This window comes from Capricornis sumatraensis, chromosome 14 (assembly GCF_032405125.1).
Source record: "Capricornis sumatraensis isolate serow.1 chromosome 14, serow.2, whole genome shotgun sequence".
In the NCBI taxonomy this organism is placed as follows: domain Eukaryota; kingdom Metazoa; phylum Chordata; class Mammalia; order Artiodactyla; family Bovidae; genus Capricornis; species Capricornis sumatraensis.
Genome location: NC_091082.1, coordinates 15,187,148 through 15,213,112, shown reverse-complemented (window position 1 = coordinate 15,213,112; position 25,965 = coordinate 15,187,148). Strand labels below are relative to the sequence as shown.

Below are 25,965 nucleotides of genomic sequence, written 5' to 3'. Positions count from 1 at the left end.
TCCGTGTCCACCACCGACTCCCAGAGTTTACCCAAACTCATGTCCATTGAGTCGGTGATGCCATCCGACCATCTCATCTTCTGTTGTCCCCATCTCCTCCTTCCCTCGAACTTGCCCAGCATCAGGGTCTTTTCAAATGAGTCAGCTCTTCGCATCAGGTGGCCAAAGTATTGGAGTTTCAGCTTCAGCATCAGTCCTTCCAATGGACATGCAGGACTGATCTCCTTTAGGATGGACTGGCTAGATCTCCTTGCCGTCCAAGGGACTCTCAAGAGTCTTCTCCAACACCACAGTTCAAAAGCATCAATTCTTTTCTTTGTAGTCCAACTCTCACATCCATACACGAACACTGGAAAAACCATAGCCTTGACTAGATGGACCTTTGTTGGCAAAGGAATGTCTCTGCTTTTTAATATGCTGTTTTGTTATATATTCTACTTATTTCTTTCTTTAACTTTTTTCTTTTATATTGGAATACAGTTGACTAACAATGTTGAGTTAGTTTCAAGTGGATAGCAGGTGATTCCGTTATTGCCCTTTTGAATTCTTTTCCTGTTTAGGCCATTACATAGTATGGAGCAGAGTTCCCTGCACCAAACAGTAGGTTATCCATTTTAAATATGGCAGTGTGTACATGTGTGTACAATCCCAAACTCCCTATCTTTCCCCAGCCCTGCCCTCTCCCCAGTAACTATGGTTAGCTGTCTAAGTCTCTGTGAGTCTGTTTCTGTTTTATAAACAAGGTCATTTGTATCATATATCTTTTAGATTCCACATATAAGCTATACCGTACAATATTTCTCTTTGGTCTGGCTGACTTCACTCAATATGACAATCTTTAGGTTCATCCATGTTGCTGCACATGGCATTATTTCACTGCTCTTCATGGTTGAGTAATATTCCATTGTATATATGTGTATACATCTTTATCTCTTCTCCCATTCATGGCCACTTAGGTTGCTTCTACTTCTTGGCTATGGTAAATAGTGCTGTAACATCAATGTGCATGTGTCTTGTCAAATTATGTTTTTCTCCAGATATACACCCAGGAGTGGGGTTGCTGGATCTTGTTTTAGTTTCTTAAGAAAACTCCATACTGTTTACTATAGTGGCTGTACCAATTTTCATTCCCACTAACAGTGTAGGCGGAGAAGGCAATGGCACCCCACTCCAGTACTCTTGCCTGGAAAATCCCATGGATGGAGGAGCCTGGTGGGCTGCAGTCCATGGGGTCGCTAAGAGTCAGACACGACTGAGCGACTTCAGTTTCACTTTTCACTTTCATGCATTGGAGAAGGAAATGGCAACCCACTCCAGTGTTCTTGCCTGGAGAATCCCAGGGACGGGGCAGCCTGGCGGGCTGCCGTCTATGGGGTCGCACAGAGTCGGACACGACTGAAGCGACTTAGCAGCAGCAGCAGCAGCAACAGTGTAGGATGGGTCCCTTCTTTCTACACTCATTTATTGTTTGTGGATTTTTTTTTTTTTTGATGATAGGCATTTTGATTGGTGTTAGGTAATATATCATTTTAGTTTTGATTTGTATTTCTCTAAAATTTAGTGATGTTGAACATCTTTTCATGTGGCTTTTGGCCATCTGTAGGCCAAAGAATTACATCCAAAGAATTGGAGTAATGTTTAGGTCTTCCACCCATTTTTGGATTGAGTTGTTTGTTTTGATAACATTCGACCTTATAAGCTGTTTGTAAATTTTGGAGACTAATCTCTAGTTGGTCACATCATTTACAAACATTTTCTCCCATTCTGTGGGTTGCCTTTTCATTTCCTTTATGGTTTCCTTTGCTGTGCAAAAGTTTTTGAGTTTAATTAGGTCCGCCTGCAATGCGGCAGACCTGGATTCGATCCCTGGGTTGGGAAGATCCCCTGAAGAAGGGAAAGGCTACCTACCCCAGTATTCTTGCCTGGAGAATTTCATGAACTGTATCATCCGTGGGGTCGCAGAGTTGGACATGACTGAGTGACTTTCACTTTCAGGTCTCGTTTGTTTATGTTCATTTCCATTACTCTCATGCAGCAAAATTTTATGAGAGTTGTCTAGACCTAGTTTCCCTAAGTTGTCTTCTGACATTTTGTCATAAACCCCTCTGATCTGGCATTTCCCCAACTTACCACTTCACGAGGAGCAATCACTTTTTTACTAAATTCAATGGCCAGTTTTCAATTCTCATGTTATTTGACCATTACAGTCATTAGACATGGCTCATCACTACACCTTCTCCACACACTAGATTCATTTGGATTCCAGGACAAGACACTCCGCTGGTTTCCCTTTCAGTAGCTCCTTCTTTGTTTCTTCTGCTGGTTTCTTCTCATTCCCTTGATATTTAATATTGACACATTGCAGGATTTGGTCCTTTGTCTTCATTTCTTTTCTGCCCATGATCATTTTCTCAACAATCTTGTTCTGTCTCATGACTTTAAACATAATACATAAGCTCAGGAATCAAAAGTTAATTTTTTCAGCATACACCTCTCTCCTGAACTCTAGACTCATTTCAGTTTTTTTTTCTAAATTAATTTAGTCAATTTACAATATTGTATTAATTTCTTCTGTACAACAAAGTGACTCAGTTATACACATATTGTGCATACTAAGTCATGTCTGACTCTTTGTGACCCCATGGATTGTAGTCCACCAGGCTCCTCTGTCCATGGGATTTTCCTGGCAAGAACACTAGAGTGGGTTGCCATTTCCTCCTCCATGGGATCTTTCTGACCCAGGAATCAAACCCAGGTCTCTGGCAATTGCAGGTGGATTCTTCACCACTGAGCCACCAGGGAAGCCTATACACATATAGATATTCTTTTTTATATTCTTTTCCATTATGGTTTATCACAAGATATTGAAGTTCCCTGTGCTATACAGTAGGACCTGAACTCTAGACTATTATATTGAACCTTTTATTTGACATTTTTCTCTCAATATCTAACAGAAATCTGAAATGCACTGCATTCCAAACTGAATTCTACATCTCCACTGGTTCCCTCCATACCTTTCTCATCTAAATGGATGGCCATTCCCATTTTCCTGCTGCTTACACTAAAAACCTAACTCAATGAAACTCAGTGAAACTATGAGCCGTGCCTTGTAGGGCCACCCAAGATAGACAGGTCACGTTGGAGAGTTCTGACAAAATGTGGTCCACTGGAGAAGGGAATGGCAAACCACTTCAGTATTCTTGCCTTGAGAACCCCATGAACAGTATGAAAAGGCAAAAAGATATGACACTGAAAGATGAACTCCCCAGGTTGCTGCCCAAAATGCTACTGGAGAAGAGTGGAGAAATAACTCCAGAAAGAATGAAGATACAGAGCTAAAGAGAAAACAATGTCCAGTTGTGGATATGACTGGTGATGGAAGTCAAGTCCCGTGCTGTAAAGAAATATTGCATGGGAACCTGGAAGTTAGGTTCACGAATCAAGGGAAATTAGAAGTGGTCAAACAGGAGATGGCAAGTGTGAACATTGACATTTTAAGAATCAGTGAACTAAAATGGACTGGAATGGGTGGATTTAATTCAGATAACCATTATATTTACTACAGTGGGCAAGAATTCCTTAGAAGATATGGAGTAGCCATCATAGTCAATGAAAGAGTCCAAAATGAAGCACTTGGATGCCACCTCAAATATAACAGAATGATCTCTGTTCATTTCCAAGGCAAACCATTCAATATCAGAGTAATCCAACTCTATGCCCCGACCAGCAATGATAACGAAGCTGAAATTGAATGGTTCTGTGAAGACTTATAAGACCTTCTAGAACCAGCACCCAAAAAAGATGGTCCTTTTCATTATAGGGGACTAGAATGCAAAACTAGGAAGTCAAGAGATACTTGGACTGACAGGCAAATTTGGCCTTGGAAAACAAAATGAAGCAGGGCAAAGGCTAATAGAGTTTCGCCAAGAGAACACACTGATCATAGCAAACACCCTCTTCCAACAACATAAGAGAAGACTTTACACATGGATATCACCAGATGGTCATTACCAAAATCAGACTGATTATATTCTTTACAGCCAAACATGGAGAAGCTCTTGACAGTCAGCAAAAATACGACCAGGAGCTGACTGTGGTTCAGACCATGAACTCCTTATTGCCAAATTCACACTTAAATTTAAGAAAGTTGGGAAAACCACTAGATCATTCAGGTATGACCTAAATCAAATTCCTTATATTTATAGAGTAAAAGTGAGAAATAGATTCATGGGATTAGATTTGATAGACAGAGTACCTGATGAACTATGAATGGAAGTTCATGACATTGTTCTGGAGGCAGTAATCAAGATCAACCCCAAGAAAAAAAAATGCAAAAAGGCAAAATGGTTGTCTGAGGAGGCCTTACAAATAACTGAGAAAAGAAGAGGGGTGAAAGACAAAGGAGAAAAGGAAAGATATACCCATTTGAATGCAGAATTCCAAAGAATAGCAAGGAGAGATAAGAAAGCCTTACTCAGAAAATAAGAGATACAAGGGAACTTTTCATAAAAAGATGGGCACAATAAAGGACAGAAATGGTATGGGCCTAGCAGAAGCAGAAGATATTAAGAAGAGGTGGTAAGACTACACAGAAGAACTAAACAAAAAAGATCTTCATGACCCAGATAACCATGCTGGTGTGATCACTCATCTAGAACCAGAAATCCTGGAATGTGAAGACAAGTGGGCCTTAGGAAACAAAGTTAGTGGTGATGGAATTCCAGTTGAGCTCTTTCAAAACCTAAAAGATGATGCTGTGAAAGTGCTGCACTCAATATGCCAACAAATTTGGAAAACTCAGCAGTGGCCACAGGACTGGAAAAGATCAGTTTTCATTTCAATCCCAAAGAAAGGCAATGCCAAAGAATATGTAAACGACCACATAATTGCTCTCATCTCACATACTAGCAAAGTAATGCTTAAAATTCTCCAAGCCAGGCTTCAACATTACATGAACTGTGAACTTCCAGATGTTCAAGCTGGATTTAGAAAAGATAGAGAAACCAGAGATCAAATTGCCAACATCTGTTGGATCATCAAAAAAGCAAGAGAGTTCCAGAAAAACATCTACTTCTGCTTTATTGACTTTGCCAAAGCCTTTGACTGTGTGGATCACAATAAACTGAAAAATTCTTAAAGAGATTGGAATGCCAGACCACCTTACATGCCTCCTGAGAAACCTGTATGCAGGTCTATAAGCAACAGTTAGAATCAGCCATGGAACAACAGATTGTTTCCAAATTGGGAAAGGAGTACGTCAAGGCGGTATACTGTCACCCTAGTTATTTAACTTATATGCAGAGTACATCATGTGAAATGCTGGACTAGAAGAGGCACAAGCTGGAATCAGGATTGCTAGGAGAAATATCAATAAACTCATATATGTAGATGATACCATCCTTATGGCAGAAAGTGAAGAGCAACTAAAGAGCCTCTCGCTGAAAGTGAAAGAGGAGAGTGAAAAGGCTGGATTAAAACTCAACATTCAAAAAATGAAGTTCATGGCATCCAGTTCCATCACTTCATGACAACCAGATGGGGGGACAGTGGAAACAGTGACAGACTATTTTCTTGGGCTCCAAAATCACTGCAGATGGTGGCTGCAGCCATGAAATTAAAAGATGCTTGCTCCTTGGAAGAAAAACTATGACCAATCTAGACAGAATATTAAAAAGCAGAGACATTACTTTGCTGACAAAGTTCTATCTAGCCAAAGCTATGGTTTTTCCAGTAGTCATGTATGGATGTAAGAACTGGACCATAAGGAAAGCTGAATGCTGAAGAATTGATGCTTTTGAACTGTGGTGTTGGAGAAGACTCTTGAGCATCACTTGCATAGCAAGGAGATACAACCAGTCCATCCTACAGGAAATCAGTCCTGAATATTCACTGGAAGGACTGATGCTAAAACTGATACTCCAATATTTGGCCACCTGATGAGAAGAACTGACTCACTGCAAAAGACCCTGATCCTGGGAAAGTTTGAAGGCAGGAGAAGAAGGGGATGACAGAGGACAAGATGGCATCATATTCGATGGATATGAATTTGAGCAAGCTCTGGGAGTTGGTGATGACAGGGAAGCCTGCCGTGCTGTAGTCCATGGGTTCACAGACCACTGAACACGATTGAGCGACTGAAATGAGCAGAACTGATACTCAAATCCTTGAGTTCTTCCCACTTCTCTATTACAGCTCACTTCTAATTCAAGAATACATTTGAATCAGTTCTAATGAGGTGGATGAAACCGGAGCCTATTATACAGAGTGAAGTAAGCCAGAAAGAAAAACACCAATACAGTATACTAATGCATATATATGGAATTTAGAAAGATGGTAACAGTCTTTTGGACTCTGTGGGAGAGGGAGAGGGTGGGATGATTTGGGAGAATGGCATTGAAACATGTATAATATCATATGTGAAACAAATTGCCAGTCCAGGTTTGGTGCATGATACAGGGTGCTCGGGGCTGGTGCACTGGGATGACCCAGAGGGATGGTATGGGGAGGGAGGTGGGAGGGGGGTTCAGGATGGGGAACACGTGTACACCCGTGGCAGATTCATGTTGATGTATGGAAAAACCAATACAATATTGTAAAGTTAAAAAAAAAATAGATTAATCATAAAAAAATAATAAAATAATGGCACCCTACCCTACTCAAAGTATACTCATAATTTTTTCTCTCCTACCACTTCCACTAGAAAATTCATTGGATCCTTGACCCTAAGCATCTGTTCTTAACATCAGCCACAGTGATTTTGTGAAGATGGAGTTCAGCATAGGTGAGACCATGCCATTGCTTTGCTGAAAACCCTGTGACGACTCCTACTTCACTCCGAGTGGAAGCTACAACTCTTACATTGACTTCAAGAGCCCAGCATGATCTGGCCCCTTTTTACCTCTCTCCCTACCTCTCCTGCACTCTTACCATCAAATTACTGTGTTTGCATCATGAGGGTCCCTTTATTGATCCTGGAGCACATCAATCAGGTTCCTACCCCTCCTGTAGGGCCCTTGTACCAGTTATTATCTCTCCCAGGAATGCTTTTCCTTCAGATATTCACAGGCATAATGCCCCTATTTTCTTCAAGTATCTTCTCAAATGCCACCTTTTCATTGAGGCCTACAAGCCACCTAAAAATTCAATTGTCCTAGAATTCATACACGGTTTTTGCTAACTCTGTTTTCTTCTCACTGTTATCTTACTGCTTATCACCTTCTAATCTACTAAATACTTTACTTATTTTTATATGTATTGTTTATGGCCAGACTTCCCCATGATACAATGTTAGCTCTGGAAGCAAGGAATTTTCATATGTTCTCTAATTAATCACAATTACTTCTTCTTAATTTGGAGTATAACTGCTTTACCATGTGTGTTAGTTTCTGCTGTGCAAAGAAGCGAATCAGCTACATGTATACATATAGACCCTCCCTCCTGAGTCACACTCCCTCCCCATCCCCAGCCATCTAGGTCACCACAGAGCACCGAGCTCAGCTTCCTGTGTTGCAGCAGCTTCACACTAGCTATCTATTTTACATATCATAGTGCATATATGTCAATGTGACTCTGTCCATTTGTCCCACCCTCCCATCACAAATACTTGTGAGAGTTCCTGGCATGGCCTAGGTACTCAACAAGTAATTCTTAGACATGTGAAACCAACAAGTAAAACATCTATAGAAGATAAAATATGTTGTATCAGTGACAATCTGAGTTATCTAACAAAGTCCAAGCAGGGCCATGAAATATGTCTCAGAGGGAGTGATATTAAGACTGAGATGGAAATGATTAGAAGTAGTTACATAAGCAAAGTTGGGGGCTGGGGAGTAGATCCTCTCAGAGGAAACAGTGCATCAAGGCCCATTGGTAAAAAACCATTAGGAAAGACTGAAATGAATTAATATGATTGGGGCTAAGGAGAGCAATTGAAGGGATGATGAAAAGCTATTAGTGAAGACTAAAAGAAATTTAGTATGATTGGGACTTAGGATAGCAACTGAAGGAATGGTAAAATGTGGGACTAAAACATAAGAAGGAATTATTTTAAAGAGATACTTAAAAGTGATCATGTAATTTATCTTCTAAACGAGGGTATTCCTAAGAATCAAAGTGGATTTCTATTTATAATGACACCAGGACAATGTATATAATCTGGTACTGTCCTGGGAACACAAGGACTGCTTCAAGTTGAAAAAAAAAAAAAGAGAGAGAGAGAGATTTTGTTCATCCAATTGTAAACCATTTTATAGTATAAAATTTAGGCTTTTTTCCCAATAGCTAATTGGAAAAGATTAAAGATTAATGCAGGAGCGTGATTATAACATTATGTAAAAATTGTTACTCTGGTAGCAAGGTGGAGAAGAGTGCAGAGCAGCAAGGCTGGAGGCACCGAGAAGAGACTGGGGGGATTCTGGAGTGGAAGGACAGGACGATGGAGACTCAGACCAACCAAACTGAGCATGGACATGGCAACGAATGACTGTAGAGGCCACTTGATCAAATTTAGTGGAATTCAGTGAAATACAAAGTATAAGAAGAGAAGAATAGTGAAACGTGAGAATTCTGTCATTACAAATCAAAGGATGATGATATCACACTTTTTAGCAAAAAAAAAAAAAAAACAATGAAGGAGGAAATTGTTTTGAATGAATATAGAAAGATTAGCTTAATTTGAATATGCCACATTGGTTTTTCCAATGCTTGTTTGACTTTTCCAAATAGCCCGTGGACATTTGAATATGTTGCTGTGAAAAGAGATTTAAGGTCATGATTTAGGTAAGGGGATCATCAATTTATGGAAAAGAATTGAATCTTTACGAGCAGACGTGACAATTTTGGGAAAATGAACGTGCAGGGTGTAGAGGTAATAGCACTAGAGCGTTTTAGGAACACGGTCAGTATTGTCACACACTGTGACGGTCCCACTGCATTTAGTGAGCAGAGTGGAGCGGTGGCCTTGCCAGAGCAGTTGCAGTGGCATACTGGTTGCAGATTTCAGACTGAACTGGTAGAGACATGAGGGCATGGTAAGATTTCAAGCCAGCAACTGAAGCCAACACTTGGAATCGATCTGTGAAGATGTGAAGGCATGAGGTCCAGAAGTGTGTGTGTGTGTGTGTGTGTGTGTGGAGAGAGAGAGACATGAAAAGAGTCAGAGAGAGAAGCAGGGAGTAAGAATGAATTGGTGCTTTTAAAACAAAATAAGAATTCAAGTAATGAGGATTAATAAAAAAGTGAAGTCCCTAAGAGGGAAATGGAGAATGGCTTGCTGCATAAGTGAGGGTATTTATATTAAATGAGGGTATTTATAAGCTAAAAGAAGGAACACATTTTCCTTGTGACAGAAACTAAGTGCATGTAGGTTTGTATGTGGTTTGGTGACAAAATTTAATGGAAGTTCTTACTTGTCTGAATCTTTTTAAAGAAATTTCTGTGTCACAGAAGCTAACTTCAGTAAGAATTAGATAAAAGATTGTGGAGTCTGGGGAAACAGAGAGAATCTGAAAGAGCCATTATTGATAACTGAATGTAAAACTTACAAAGAAATACAGAAGTGTCTGGTGTTTATATTCTAATCAGATACATGAAACTATTGTTTGAAGTTTTGAACTATTTAATTTCTTACCAGTTTAACAAATTAGCAGTTTTGTTCTGTATATTTAGTTATTTAGTTACACCAAGTTTGTAATATCCACAAGTATATTTTAAATTTGACCTTGGAATTTTGAGCAAAACAAATATACTTATTATTCTTTTGAAAGAAGGAAATTAATTATATTTTTAAATTTATTTATACTTACCCATGCTGGCAATTATGCTATGTACAGGCAATCTAGATGGTCCATGATAAAATGACCTTGGTACATTGCTTTTTTTCTGATGGTCATGGTTTTTAAATGCTGAATTCTCTTCTTTGGTAATATTAATATAAAAACATGTATCTGTGGCATTCATAATATATCGAGGACCTGGATTCAGCAAAATGTTTTTATTATCCTCCCTCCTAATACCAATCAAGCAGACACCAAACCTTAATTTAAAAAAGAAAATAAAGGAGTTTAAGTTTAAAGTTCAGCAAAGATCTTAGTTTTTTTCTTAAGCTTGCATGTTAAGAAAATAAGTAAACTATTAAAAGGCAAAGGAAAATTTAAACCACAAATAGGAAGATTTTAAAGCTTGAAAAGATCCTGTAAGTTCAAAGTTCTTGTCTTTATAGAAGAAAACAAACCAAAAAAACCCCCAATATCTTTAGTGTGTTGTGAAATCGATTTGGATACTTAAGACTATATATATATTTTTTTTTTAATAAAAAAGAATGGAATAAAAGATAAAAGAAAACATCAAAGCAAATATCATTTAGTAAGGGCTTTTTTTTTTTTGGTAAATTTTGTGTTTATACTGGGTCTTACCATCAAATGTATATCTTAATTTGGCCATAAAATAAAACAGTATTTTAATTACACTTTAAAATCTAGATCTATATAAAAGATTCATTTTCTTGTGATTTTCTACAGCATTAAAATGTTTTTAAAGATAATTGAAAAGATGTTAAAGTCAATACTGGGCTTCCCTGGTGCCTCAGACAGTAAAGAATCTGCCTGCAATACAGGAGACCTGGGTTTGATCCCTGGATCAAGAAGATCCCCTGGAGAAGGGAATGGCAACCCACTCCAGAATTCTTGCCTGGAGAAGTCCATGGAGAGAGGAGCCTGGTGGGCTATAGTCCAAGGGGTTGCAAAGAGTTGGACATGACTGAGTGAATAACGCTTTCACTTTCAGTCAACATTCCTACTAAATTATATTTTATACCCAAGAATCTTAACTTGTAGAGACCATACAAAAGGTGAGAATTCAAATGTCTCGAGAATTATGATAATAATTCAAAAATACTTCAATATGAGCACCAATATGGGTTGCATTATGTAAAACTGGATGTAAATTAATATTTTAATTCCATTCTGAGATGGAAACATACTTTTTGTGTGCATGAAAAGAAGCATATGTGAAGCTCTTTCCTTCATATTCAGCAAAAAATGTGCTTTCTTCCAGAACGATGTGATACACTTCATTCCCAGAGCATCTGCCATACATCTTCTGCCATTGTTCTGGCGACTGCTGGCCTTCTCTGCAACAAAAGCACACACACATACACACACACAGAGACAAACAGTGAATGTGGCTCAAAGCACAGTCGCTGTCCTACATGCTCCAGAGTTTCCCAACTTCAGGGAGGAACAAGCACGGTTCAAAGAAGTATCTGTGCGGTGTTCAAAGTGATGACGTGATCACCAAATATTTACAAAGAGTCACCTACAAGAATTTTGAAACTACAGAATATAGATGCTTGCTAAATGGCAAATTCTTTAAAAGAATTTCACAACCCAATTAATAAAAGCATTTGTTGTGATCATGAACCAGTGAGCTGTAGCAACTGAATTTTAGACTTCGTTTATGTATATCATGTCATGCACAGCCTGTATATAATACTTGTCTTATAGTCTCAATAATATAGCCCACTAAATCCCACTTAAAATAGCTGCTTGGCCCCTGTATGTTTTTGACTTTGCTTTGTATTTAAAATTATAAATATATATATCTCAACTTATCAGTTTGATTTCATTAAAAGAATACTCTTTATTTCTGTCCAAATCATAGCAATGGCATCCTCCCAATTGTGTAGAAGTTAACAAAAGATATGTTTTGTGATAAAAGAATCTCTTAAAGAGATTTTCAAAAGTACTTTTTAAAAAGAAGATAAGTTTATCACAGAAAATGTAGTTTCTTCCCACCCCCCTCCAGAATAGCCTGCTCAGTGGCTTTAGAAATGTATCAGAAATTCAACTTATGCAAAATTTATTGTAAAGATACATGAATGATTTCCCATTTTGTACAATAAATTCCACTTGGTGAGTAAAGCTTATGAACTCTGTTAAGTACAAGAAATACACATTCTAGAATAAATGTATACATTTATAAAAATAAAAAATATTTCACCATAATCTCTGTAGCTTCTGCACAGATTAAAGTCATATCTATCATATTTTTAACTGAGTTTTATTTGAAGGGTTACTGGGAGATAAACATTTATAAATATTTTCAAAATGTAAGTTTTTTTCTTAATGTATATTTTCCAGGTATGTTTCATTTGTACTTCATCCCTTCTTGAAAGTAAAAGTCACTCAGTCTTGTCCAACTCTTTGTGACACCATGGCTGTGGAATTCTCTAGGCCAGAATACTGGAGTGGGTTGCCACTCCCTTCTCCAGGGGATCTTCCCAACCCAGGGATCAAACCCAGGTCTCCTGCACTGCAGGTGGAGTCTTTACTGCTGAGACACAAGGGAAGCCCAAGAATACTGGAATGGGTAGCCTATCCCTTCTCTAGCAGATCTTCCTGACTCAGGAATCAAACTGGGGTCTCCTGCATTGCAGGCGGATTCTTTACCAACTAAGCTATCAGGGAAGCTTAAGACTTAAGATCTTGGGCCTTGGAGGCTGACTGCCTGATCTGAACCCTAACTCTACAATCTTGGGTGAGTTATTTAACTTCTCTATGATACTTTATTTCCGGAAAAAAAAAAAATTATCAGTGTTACTGGGTTGAATTAAATGAGATAGTACAAATAAATAATTTAACAGTATAAATTAATCATTTAGCAGATTTGGGGAGCATAGTAATATTCAGTAAATGTTAGTTTACATTATTATTTTGCCTGTATATCTTCTTCATTGCTGAATTTTGGAGCCACTTTCAACATTCCTAGTCAACAATATGAACAATATTACTCTTAAAGCCTTGACCCTTTTTTCTATAATATTAATATATTTTTGGAAATAGGAAAATATAAAACAAAACACATTTGACCATGGAATACATATGGCTACATCTAACTACTATTTCCTAAGAATGATTATTTTTGGTGGAGAACACCTTTCCTTTGACAAATAAAAACAAAGCTATCTTTGATATGTACCATACTGCTGCTTGGCAAGATAGCACTTGGCAAAGACAGAGTCCATTTAAAGGGCTGAAAACACAAGAGAAGGGGCCAGTAATTCATCAGGGTTTGTTTGGCATCTGAAAGGCAGCATAGGGTCAAATAATAGTCACATAAGGGCACTAAGAGCTGTTCAAGCGAATCACAAATCTAACTGCAGCTGCTGAAATGGAAATGCAATGTGGTAACTTGGAAGGAAACAGAAAAGGAGGGATTTGGACAAGGATGATTGTAATGAATTTCCTTAAATCACTTGCTTGTCTTCATGCTATTTCATAATGGTACCTTTTTACCAAACGTTTTTTTAATGAGTCTCTGATTTCAGCTAATTGTAAATATACAGAATTTTTTTCCTTTTCACTACGTGTTAATTGCTTGAGAAATGTTGGAACTTAGCCACTCCATCTTTTACTGATGGGTATGTCTGGGTCTCATTTATTAATTCCTACATGAAATATTTATTGAGCACTTGGGATGTGCCAAGAAAAGTTCTAGATTTCAAGGCTAAGGCAGTTGACAAAAGGGCAGAAGTGCTTTCTTTCTTGAAGCCTCTAGTGGAGGAAAACTGGCAGTAAAGCAAATTATGTGTTGGAAGTGGGAAGTGGTAGGGAGAAAAATGAGGGAAATTTTCAGGGCTGGGTTGGAAAATAAATGCATAATCAAAGAAGACCTCCCTGAGAGAATAACATCTAAGTAAAAATCCTGAAAAGAGTGAGAGAGATAACCATAGCAGAGAAGACTGTTTAAGGCAGAAGCAACAGCAAGCACTTCCCTGGGGCAGGGCAGTGCCTGGTGTGGCTGAGGAAAAGCAAGGGGGAGGAGGAAATGAGGCCAGAGGAATAACTGGCAGGGAAACGGGTCACACAGGGATTTCTAAAATGTTATGATCATGTTGGGCTTTACTGGGAAAATTTGCAAAGATTCTGATTTATATTTTGCTGAAAATCCCACTGGTCGTTGTTCCGAGAATAGACTGAAGCAGTGGCAATGATCAGTGAGGACTTTACCACAAAGATCCAACCAGAAGGTGACGGCTTTGGATCAGGGGAGATCCTGGGCATGCTCTGAAGGTGGACCTAGGTGTATCTGCTGACGGAAAAGAAAAATAGGAATAAACACCTTAAGGATCGAATGGCCATCAGAAACACAAAAATTAAATGATTGAATGAGTGAATAAATAAATAAATTCCATACAGCTAAAAGGGAAAATGCAAGAACTAATGCTTAGTGAGCATCATGGGGAAATGTCAAATACAAAATGTTCAAAGAAGTAAGTAGCTCTAGGTAGGGTATTTAGTGAACTAGATCCTAGGGAGAAGACAGGTAAATCAGAGATAACGTACGCGGGCTTCAGAAACACTTGAAATAAAAAACATTTCGAATGCTAGGTTCATGGATGCTCATGATAATATTCTTGTGCATTTACGTGTCTGAAATAGATGTTAAAAATGAAATGCATGTTCACAAAAGTGAAGAAAAAACCAAAACTAGTAAGGATTTTAAGTTTGTGTTGATACAATTTTTCACTGCTACCTTTCAAAGCAGCATTATAGGGTATATTATACACCCCACCCCCTCTTTCCCAATATTTTGAGAGTAACATTTTACTTAAGGAGAAAGTAATATTTTCCCTTCTTACTATGATGAATATATCAACTTTTTTCCAAATGGCTACCCAGTTATTCAATTTATTGAATAGTCCAATTTTTTAACCAATGATTTAACAACTCCATTATCAAACACCAAATTCCTAGGTGCCTATGGGCCTCTATCTCAAATTTCTAGTCTGTCAAGTTGATTTGCCTTTGTCCATTCCCTAACACTCACTATATCAACTATTTTAGGTACAAAATTGTTCTAAAATATATCAGGCTAATCCCTCTCTTTATTGTTCTGCTTCAAAATTTTTCTTGCTATTTTGGTTTCTTCATTTTTCCCTATGACCTTAAAATCAGCTTTATTACTTGAAAAAGTATTGTTGAAATGATTATTGGAATGACTAATAAATCTGGGTGAAACTGACATTTTTGTGATATTGACATAACTTCATTTGTATGCTTATTACTTGTCTCTGTCTGCCACCATCTCTCACTCAGCATGAAGCAAAATGTAAACACCATAACTTCTCAGACCACTGTCTATCTTGTTTTCTGTGGGATCTCCAGTAACCAGAGCATTTTACAGAATACAGTCAAGTGAGCTCAAAACATATTTGCTTAATGACAGACTTTTATTCTTCTGACAATCTTTAAGATGCATGCTAGCATTATGCCCATCACATAGATAAAGAAACTGAGGATCAGTGGTTTCAAGTCTTTGGTCTTGCCAGCATGGATAGAAGAGTCTGTGACAAACACTGCCTTTATTCAGAAGCTTCAGGTCTGAATACTCTAATATTCAGTGTGAATGTGTACCTGTTCTATTTCTTTTCTTTGGGGTACTAGAATTTGGGAAATAGATGGGGAAACAGTGGAAACAGTGTCAGACTTTATTTTTTTGGGCTCCAAAATCACTGCAGATGGTGACTGCAGCCATGAAATTAAAAGACGCTTACTCCTTGGAAGAAAAGTTATGACCAACCTAGATAGCATATTGAAAACCAGAGACATTACTTTGCCAACAAAGGTCAGTCTAGTCAAGGCTATGGTTTTTCCAGTGGTCATGTATGGATGAGAGAGTTGGACTGTGAAGAAACCTGAGCACAGAAGAATTGAGGCTTTTGAACTGTGGTGTTGGAGAAGACTCTTGAGAGTCCCTTGGACTGTAAGGAGATTCAACCAGTCCATTCTAAAGGAGATCAGACCTGGGTGTTCTTTGGAAGCAATGATGCTAAAGCTGAAACTCCAGTACTTTGGCCACCTTACACGAAGAGTTGACTCATTGGAAAAGACTTTGATGCTGGGAGGGATTGGGGACAGGAGGAGAAGGGGACAACAGAGGGTGAGATGGCTGGATGGCATCACTGACTCGATGGACGTGAGTCTGAGTGAACTCCGGGAGATGGTGATGGACAGGGAGGCCTGGCATGCTGTGATTCATGGGGTCGCAAAGAGTCGGACATGACTGAGTGACTGAACTGACTGACTGAGTAGAATTTGAGAGCCAAATTTTACTCCAACCTTTATTAATAATACAGGGCATTTCATAGCCTATAGATTTGTTAAAAAAACAAAGCATAAACCTCTTGTTTTCAACTTATCATTCTATCCTTATTTTCTTTCATCTTTTCCTACTTCATGTATCTGGGCAGACTTAAGATTATTTTTTAATGAGACAAAAATAATCATAAAGCTGAGTAAATGATCTATTTCCATTTTATACAAGAGAATTCTACCACTTTAATAACTCTTAAATGTACCACTTACCCTTTTCTCCATCATCAACTCTTACACTCTTAAAATATTCCTACTCCATTTCCTTGCCTCTTATATGGATTTGTGCTACAATAAGAGTGAATTTCAAAATCTCAAATCACTTCAGGTCACTTTCCTGTTAAAAATAATTAAACAGTTTCCTCCTCCCATCTGAAAAAGGTAAACTTTCTTACCATCATTACCAATCCCTCCTGACCTATGCCATGCCTGTCTTCCAAATTTCATCTGTCATTTTTGTCTCCTTTCTCTTGGGTGCTCCAGCAAACTTTAGTTTCCCCTGATCAAGAAACTCTCTTACCAGGTCTTCTAACCTGTTCCTTCTTCTGCCTATGTCCTCCTCATTCTTGGACCCACAGTTCGGTCATTACTCTTTCAGCCATGCAGTGGTGGCTTCATGATAGTATAACATTAAATTATATTAACTGTGAAGAAGCCTGAGCACCGAAGAATTGATGCTTTTGAACTGTGGTGTTGGAGAAGACTCTTGAGACTCCCTTGGACTGCAAGGAGATCCAACCAGTCCATTCTGAAGGAGATCAACCCTGGGATTTCTTTGGAAGGAATGATGCTAAAGCTGAAACTCCAGTACTTTGGCCACCTCATGTGAAGAGTTGACTCATTGGAAAAGACTCTGATGCTGGGAGAGATTGGGGGCAGGAGGAAAAGGGGACAACCCAGGATGAGATGGCTGGATGGCATCACTGACTCGATGGACGTGAGTCTGAGTGAACTCCGGGAGATGGTGGTGGACAGGGAGGCCTGGTGTGCTGCTATTTATGGGGTCGCAAAGAGTCAGACACGACTGAGCGACTGAACTGAACTAAACTGAACTGAACTGAATCCTTAATGTCTTGCTTCCTTGTGAAATAGGCTCCATGGGACAAAGGATCATCTCTTGTTTACTGTGCTATCTCTGAGATAAGACATCTGGTCTGACAGAGTAAGTCTTAATAAATGTTTTATTAAACGAACAGAGTATAACCTAACAGTGTTCTTCATGCTCAATTACTAAGTTTTCTGCTTTTCTAATTATATAATTCCTTTCTCCTTCACCAAAATCATTTTTTATGTCTTATCAATTACTTTCCCTATGATGGATTTCCTATTAGAATGAGGAGAAAAAGCCTTCACTGAGTTTCATAATTATAAATGGACATGAAATGATCTTAATCTCAGCAGCAGTAAAAAACACGAAAGATACTAAGGACAAAAAGCAAAGAACGAAAAGCTTCATGAAAATTATGAAAAGCCATTTAAGAAAGATTTACTCTGTGTTTACATGAATCAAATGACCATTTAGGGAAGACAGGCTGCTTCTGCATTTACTTACTGTTAGCCTCAAAGTAAACTCCAGCATGTAAAATAATATAGCCTATAGTTTATGTTTCTGACCCTTTACAGGCTGCTTTACCATACTGACTGGTAATGCAGTAGTAATTGCATTATATAGTAACTGACTATATAGTAACTGACTGGAAATTAAATAGTAATAAATTCTTCCTAGACAGGTTTATGTCTACCTTAATTTTCAAAATAATGCCAGCTCCAGTTCTTAGAAAAGGTGTTAGTAGAAAAAAGAAAGGAAATAAAAGAACATAAAAAGAAAATATTATACTAGGAAAATAGAGGAAACACAGAATAAAAGCTAGTGCTCAATGCTTGGAAAAAAATCTCTATTTTCCCTGAACAAAGGGTCATGCTGTGAAAATTCATAAATCCAATACCATAGTCATGAGAGCCTTAGAAAAGCTTCAGTGCACATCCCAGGACCAAAGGAGGCTTACGCCTGCTCCTTTCTGCATGCTTAAACCCTAAACAAAAGTGTTACATACATATACACATATATTTGGAAAAAGAAAGGAGAAGTATAAGGAGAGGTGATAGAGAGCTGTTTATGAGAAAACAAACAAAAATGTCTGGTGAAGTAAATTGCAACTTTCATGTCAAAATTTTCAAGACTCTGTAGCCTTCACCCAAGCTCTTTCAAATCTCCAATTCCTGTGCAGTAATAATAATGTACTGGGAAGCTCCCACTTTTGTTCAATGATTAGAAAGCTCTGTCTCATCTGATTTGAAAGTCAAATCTTCCCAGCTGAGGCTAATTCTCCCTGGAATGCTGTGCCTCTGAAGTGACTCACAGTGGTCATCAAAAGCATCTCCTTGAGTCATGTGAACATGTTTGTGGGGTGTGGTGGGGTGGGGCCTGTGTACCAACCCTGGGAAGGAAAAAAATTCCTGTCCACTCTGCCTAACCTACTTCCCGGACAGACACCTTGCAGCCTTTGGCTTCTTGGGTTTCCTCACCTCGTAGCGGTGTTGTAGCCACGCGTTCTGGGAAACAAACTCACTCAGAAGGACAGTGCAGATAGTGGAGTGCAGTTTATTACACCGGCGGGCCCAAGGCCGAGTCTCCTCTTAGCCAAGGACCCTGACCAGCATTTGTGAAAATCTTGTATACCCCATGTGTATGTGCCTGAACCCACCACTCCAAATTCCATGAGACTTACATAAACCAAGGAAAATACAATCCCAATAACCCATTCATTCACGTGCTATGTGCTCATGTGCTCAGACAGTCAAACAATTAGCCAATAATCAATAAACCTGAAGTTACACTCTGATAGATATAGAAAAATTTATGGCCTGTCTGGAGCAAGGGGGTGATTAGTGTATGTTTTCTCTTAGGCGATGAGTAACCTAGATATGATCTTCAAGGTTCCCCGGTCTGGAGGGGGTCTTATCCTTCTGTTGTTGTTTTCATAGGCACTAAACACAGAGTTCAGAGTCCATTGGAAAGGTGGCCGAGCATGGTCAGCATGAACAGGCCTAAGATGGAGTCCAGGCCTTATGAATTCCTTCTTCAGCAGCACCCTTAGACAGGGTACCACAGAGAGAACATAGATCTTTTCAAGCCATCAGCTCTGATGCTGGAAACCCATGCATGGAAGTGAAGGTTCTGCCATCTCTCTCTCTTTGATTCTTTTTTTCCTCATTTTCAAATCAGAAAACTGCATACACCAATGTCCAACTGAGGAATGACATACTGGTCCCTGCTTTCTGCAGACACACCTTATTCTCCATGAGTATTAATTAGGTCATTTCATGAACTTCATTTCATGAGGCTAGTGAAAATGAAATTGTTAGTCACTCAGTTGTGTCCAACTCTTTGCCACTCCCAGGCAAGAATACTGGATTGGGTTGCCATTCCCTTCTCCAGGGGATCATCCTGACCCAGGGATTGCAACCTGAACCCAGGTCTCCTGCACTGAAGGCAGATTATTTACCATCTGCACAACCAAGGTAGGTGCAAACACACTGTGCTGCTCTACTGGCCTTCTCTGATCTTTTCTTTCTACGGAAGGGTGGGGAGATGAGAAAATGGGATACTTGACTCTTTTTCCTCCTTGGTTTTAGATTGTGGTCACCAATCTTGGGACAAGCTGAGAAGTCCCTCTCATGACCAGAAAAGGCCAGAAGTGGGTGGTGACCCGATTCCTGGAAGCCACATCCCTTCCCCCAAACAGTTGAATAATCCTCTCACTCACTGGCATATGAAATTATCCAGCCTATAAAACTAACCACCCAATATTTTAGGTCTGTCTCTGAGATGGACCATATTCTGTCTATGGAATGTGTATCTCTCTAAATAAACCTACTTTCACTTAAAAAAAAAAAAAGAAATTTGAAATAAGTTATGTTTGTTTTATTCTGCTTATTGTGCCCCAGTTAGAAATATCACTTGCTCCAGTTAACTTTTCAGTGGTGCATAAATTAAAGTTGACAAATGATTTTGGTTTTCTTTCAAATGCAAAGTGCACATCCCTGGTTATTCCATGATTACACTTTCAAGGTAAGTGAAAGTGAAAATGAAAGTTGCTCAGTCACATCCAGCTCTTTGCTGACCCCATGGACTATACCCCAGGTAATTCTCCAGGCCAGAATACTGGAGCAGGTAGCCTCTCCCTTCTCCAGGGGATCTTCCCAACCCAGGGATCAAACCCAGGTCTTCCACATTTCAGGTGGATTCTTTACCAGCTGAGCCACAAGGGAAGCCCAAGAATACTGGAGTGGGTAGCCTATCCCTTCTGCAGCGTATCTTTCTGACCCAGGAATCAAACTGGGGTCTCCTGCATCGCAGGCGGATTCTTTACCAACTGAGCTATCAGGGATGGGTATTTATTGCCAGAGAATAAATTCACTCACATACCATCTCCTGTGTTGCAACAAAACCAACCCACTGGAACAGGACCATCAAATAGTAAGTGCTTGGGTCTGCAACTGTAGAAATGTGCTTCCTAGGCCATTGAATGCAGTAAAAGAATCTGATATGGTTTTGATTTTCAAAGTTTCCCCAATCAACTTTTCCCAAAAGGAGAAAATAAGAATCTAACTGGAATTTCCTGTTCCAGATGCAATACCCTGAAGTCTTATTATACTGCACTCTCTGTTCTTATTTCAGGAATGTACTGAATTACCCCACTCAGTAATGTGTGCATTAAAAAAAAAAAAATAGCATAAAAGCTTATTTGACTGACAGTTTCCTATTTCTATGCAGGTGATTTTTTTTTTTTGTAAAATTCATACTAATAACTTTTTGAAGGTAAAATTGAATTTTTATGTTCATATCTTCTTCATGTATTTAAAGATACCACAAAAACAAAGGTAAACTATAGAGTGCAGGCAGGCATTACTGCCTTCACGGTTGTACAGTGAAATTATTAGTGGAAATCCTTCTGCTATCTTGAACAACTCTGCATTATAAATATCACATTTAGTTTTGCTAGTACATTTTGTTCTTTTCAAACCTAAACAATGTATTTAAATATACAATAAATGGTGTTTCAGATTCACTAAAATTGACAGATTGCCAAGTTAACTGCTTTTATATATTTATTTTTATTACCAAATGAAATTATTTTCACCTCCATGGGAGTAAAGAACATACTGTCACAAGGTATCTTTGGTATAAATACCCATTCATCGATATATAATAAAAGGCTTTACACATAACTAGGGGAAATCTTTGCCTTAAGAAAAGGATGCCATTTAAATTTATAATTGCAGAATTAGATAAGATAAAGTTCCCCTATTGGTGCTTTAATTTGAAGAGGATAAGAAACTATATTTGTTGCTTCATTATATTAGGTTGAAAGTAGATTTTAAAAAGCCTGAAACAAGTGACCCAAAGGTTTTAATCTAATTAAACTTAACATTTTATTTAATTCCATCCTCTAGTAGTTCACCAACTGATGTCAGCTTGGTTCCAGATAATTGTTTATATTCTTTAGAGGAGAGTCTCTGAAAACACAAACATTAATTTAAAAATGAATGTAATGTATTCATGCGGTCTAAAGCTTTTACTTTATTTAAAAATTAAAGTATTTAATGGTATTCTGATTTTCCTTTGCTACCAATGTCAGGAATCCACAGTCAACACTGTAGGTTTTAGAACTGATTTTGACAAATGGTAGCCTGTGTCATTGAAAACATAACTGTAATTTTTGGAGGGGAAATGGCATATTGGAGTAGATGGAAACTTCTACCACAGGTGAGGTTACAAAAGGAAGGGCTAACATACAACTTTGGATGAACATTTATTTTTCCTGGTCTGGGATCAATCTGACACACAAGTTGGATTATCTTACTGGGGAGAAAGGTAGTCAAGAACTCTACGTAGAAGAAGTAATAAAACTCAAAATGAAGATGCCTCTGTCTTCCAGGAAGAGATTTATGGATCTCTACTCTTGAAGCAGAACTTCCTCAGTTTTTTATGTTATTAGACCTCAAAACAAAAACCTGAGTCCTAAGATTAAAACCATGTAGAGGATGATAATCAATTTTCTACCACTAGATGGAACCAGAAAGCTTTTTGCATTCTCAGGATGAGAAAAATCGCTGCGAAAGTGTCTATAATAGAGAAATGCCATTGAGCTTTCAAGCATTGTCAATAGTGAACATAAACAATGAACTCCCTTTTGAAAGAGATTTCAAAAGAAGAAATGAAATAGAGCTCAAACTTTAAGTTTGAAAGGCTGATTGTACATGAAAGTGTTCCAAACTTATTTCCCTTAAAGTTTGTTTGTTCTTCAAAATCTCTAGTGTGGTTTTCTGAAGTGCTCAGTTAAAGAAGTCACCTAATTATCACACACACAAATCCTAAAAACACTTGCAAAGCCTTTTCATTTACTTTTTAAATTGTCAGGTGAAATAGAAATTCAACTCTCATAACAACACTGCAGTCTCAGCTCTTTAATTCCATTATTAAATAGGTCCTATCCCACTGATTTTCAACTGTTCTCCTTCAGCATTCGTAAACATTTATAGCTAAAATGTGCCATCTCCCTGCCTTTCTCAGAACACAGACTGCTTGCTCACAGAATAAGTACCACATGCTTAGCTATGGTCAAGCTCTCTGTGCCCTGGTGCTATTGAATTGGTCTCTGATATTTGTCCTTTTAGTTTAGAACATCACAGTGACATCTTTAAGAAAGTCATCTTCCATAAATATTAATATTGGGGATATAGAAGTTTCATAAGCTCCTATAGCTATTATTCATATTTTGTCTTTTTGAGGATTTTTTTTTTTTTTTTTTTTTGCTCTCTTAAAATTATATGTAAGTAGCAAGTTTCTTTAGTGTCTGTCCACGTTATCATTTGGCTTAGCCTCAAGGTGTGCAAACTAATCTTACCATAGCTAAAAGAAACTGTACTAACCAAACAGATCTACTAGGAGAAATTTATAACACATTCTGAACATACATAAGCCATGTCTACAGTGTGCGCTGCCTTGTATTGAATGTTAGACTTTTTGATCAGAATGTATTCATGTTTGTGTTTATCAAACTTCTAACATAGTGCCTTACACTGTATGGATGCAAATGATTATTATCTGTGGAAAGGATGAATGAATGAATGACCAAACATTACAATTTGCTGTTGTTCAGTTGCTAAGTCGTGTCTGACTCTTCCCGACCTCATGGGCTACAGCATGTCAGTCTTCCCTGTCCTTCACTATCTCCCAGTGTGTGTGTTAAAGTCACAAAGTCTTATCTGACTCTTTGTTACCCCATGAACTGTACAGTCCAAGGAATTCTCCAAGCCAGAATACTGGAGTGTGTAGCTGTTCCCTTCTCCAGCGGATCTTTCCAACCCAAGGATCAAACCCAGGTTTCCTATATTATGGGCAGATTCTTTACCGCCTAAGCCACCAGGGAAGCACCAGCATGCCAAGCTACCCTGTCCTTCACTATCTCCCAGAGTTTGCTCAGATTCATGTCCATTGAGTCAATGATATAGCCTACCACCTCATCCTCTGCCGCTCTCTTCTTTTGCCTTCAATCCTTCCCATGATTAGTTATATTTTAACTCTAGTGCTATCTTTAACATGTGAATTCATTCATAACTTAAATTGATGGAAAATGCTTCCAAATTCTGGGCTTAATATGAAGAGTTTTGAGTTATCTCCTAATAAAAATATGCTATCAAATTGTATTACTATATCATTATAGAAGATTGTATCAATTGTAGAAGGTTGTAAACTGTATCATTGTAGAAGATTGTATCAATCTTCTATTGGTCACATTCTCTGAGGTGTGAGACTAGAGAACTAGATCAGGGAAGATTCCTCACAGGGCTGTACATATATAAAGTACTAGTGACTATAGATACAAGTCTCTTGATTTTCCATTCTGTAAGTTGAGCTGTTAGCCACCCTCTTCCCTTCAATCTCTTCTACCTAATTTTACTCTAAAGTATCATTTGCTGCATCTTTTTACATTGTTAAAAATGTAAATATCTACATTTTGTTCACCGGCTATAAATAAATCAGTGGCTTCACATAAAATTGGAGAACTCACTGTATACCTTAAACATGTTGATTATAGCAAAGCTGGAAAAAAAGTACAGAGAGCCTGATAGCAGAGATTACATTAGGATTATTACAACATAGTTCACTTAAGGGTTAAGTGGAATGATACTAATATAATTATATAACCTTCTCTGTAGTTCCCTGAGCAATTCAAGAGAGAATATCAAAGAAAAATTTCTTTACCTGCCCTCCACTTATTGTTCAGTATTATTATGGCACATTCTAATTTGATTCATTATAGTTTCCTTGTTATTTTCTTTGAGTTTATAATTGCCTTTTTTTCCAGTTGGGAGAGAAAAGAGAAACTTCCTCTGCTACATTTAATTATATATGTTGCTTTTAATTTAGTCCAGTCTCTTGTTGAGACTTGTCTGACTTTTCATATCTTGACCATAGCTTTTAGGAATCTTTGGTTTTAGTTACTGTACAGACATGTGACCTAGGTTCCATCAATCAGACACAGATGCAGAAGTTTGTTTCGGAAGTATGTTAAACAAGGACACAGGCAGGCAAGGCGCGTTCGTATTACTGAGACATGTGGCCACAGAGACTCTTGGCTCCTAGGATGTTCCGAGGTCAAAGTTCCTTATTGGATTAGTTGTCAGGTGTGGTGATGGGAACTGTTCATGCATGTTTAGACTAAGTAGAGACTAACATTCTTGTTCTGTGAGTTATCCATATTCCTCCATACACCTCTTTGTAGTTAAACTAGCTTGATGAATACCCTTGTCTAAAGTTAAGAGTCCTAGTCAAAATTAAGTTTTCTCTGCCTTTCTACAAGTTTAAGAGAATTCTTCTTCACCATTACTGCTTTATAATTTGGCAATGCTATGTCTCTAGGTGTCATTCTCTTCCATTCACTGTCATTCACAAGGAAGAAATCCTGTGAATTTAAAGACCTGACTCACCCTTCTTCTGTTAAGGTTTCTTATATTCTTTCCATCCTTTATGGGAACACGCACCAAATCAAATATTACTTCTTTTGGATTGATCTCGACTACTTGAATTGTTTTCCTAAATATTCTCTCTTTCTCTTTTATCTGAAATCCTCAAGACCTCTGAGATATTATCTTTCAAGGACTTTACTGAACTTTAATTTCAGCAATTACTCTATTAATTTTAAAAGGTCTTTACTGTCTATTTCTCTACCATACTCCTTTTCACATCTTTCTGAGAATAATTATAAATATTTTTAGTTATTTTGGATTTGTGTATTTATTATCACTATTTTCCTTATTACTGAAGAGAAAATCAGACCCTCCACAATCATAATTAACCAAAATTTAAGTTAAATATTCTGAAAATTTTAAATTCTACAAACAAAAATTCCTCAGCATTTTATTTCTTTGAACAATCATTATCACCCTTTCACAAACCTTTAGCATTCTTGCGAACTATCACTTATACATCTCCAGTGTTCAAAAATATATCTAAATTTCTTTTTAATGTATTTTTTGTTCTCTTTATAGAGACTAACCTTGCTTCCAAAATATATGCTTGACTCTCCTTTTAAATGTTTTAGTTTTTTGACTTAAAAAAGTTGTTTGTTTACTAGTGAGTATAAGAGCCAATCTTCCCTATTAACCCCAAACAATTCCAGTGTGAATACAGATATTGTTCTCTTTCTATTGCTGGGTTTATGTTTCTTCAATATGACTAGTGACGTTCTCCATTCAATATATGTTCTCTATTCAATAGCTGGATTTATTCCCCTCATTTCAACCT

The 25,965-nt window shown here is 37.9% G+C and overlaps 1 protein-coding gene and 1 long non-coding RNA gene across 4 annotated transcripts in view; one reads left to right on the top strand and one right to left on the bottom strand.

The window, feature by feature from the left end:
* Window positions 1-25,965, bottom strand: part of KCNT2 (potassium sodium-activated channel subfamily T member 2) — a 437,588-nt gene that overhangs the window by 112,559 nt on the left and 299,064 nt on the right. For 2 of the 3 annotated variants that reach the window (XM_068985918.1, XM_068985919.1), the window contains exons 15-16: window positions 10,979-11,128; window positions 9,804-10,033 (exon numbers count right to left, since the gene is read on the bottom strand). In XM_068985918.1, coding sequence (XP_068842019.1) covers window positions 9,804-10,033; window positions 10,979-11,128 — 380 coding nt within the window. The remainder of the gene's footprint in view (window positions 1-9,803; window positions 10,034-10,978; window positions 11,129-25,965) is intronic. The other variant, XM_068985920.1, reaches the window with a different exon arrangement.
* On the top strand, window positions 12,336-19,999 carry LOC138090656 (uncharacterized). The gene is made up of 4 exons (XR_011145875.1): window positions 12,336-12,534; window positions 17,244-17,313; window positions 19,137-19,673; window positions 19,788-19,999. It is a non-coding gene; the product is annotated as an uncharacterized lncRNA (long non-coding RNA).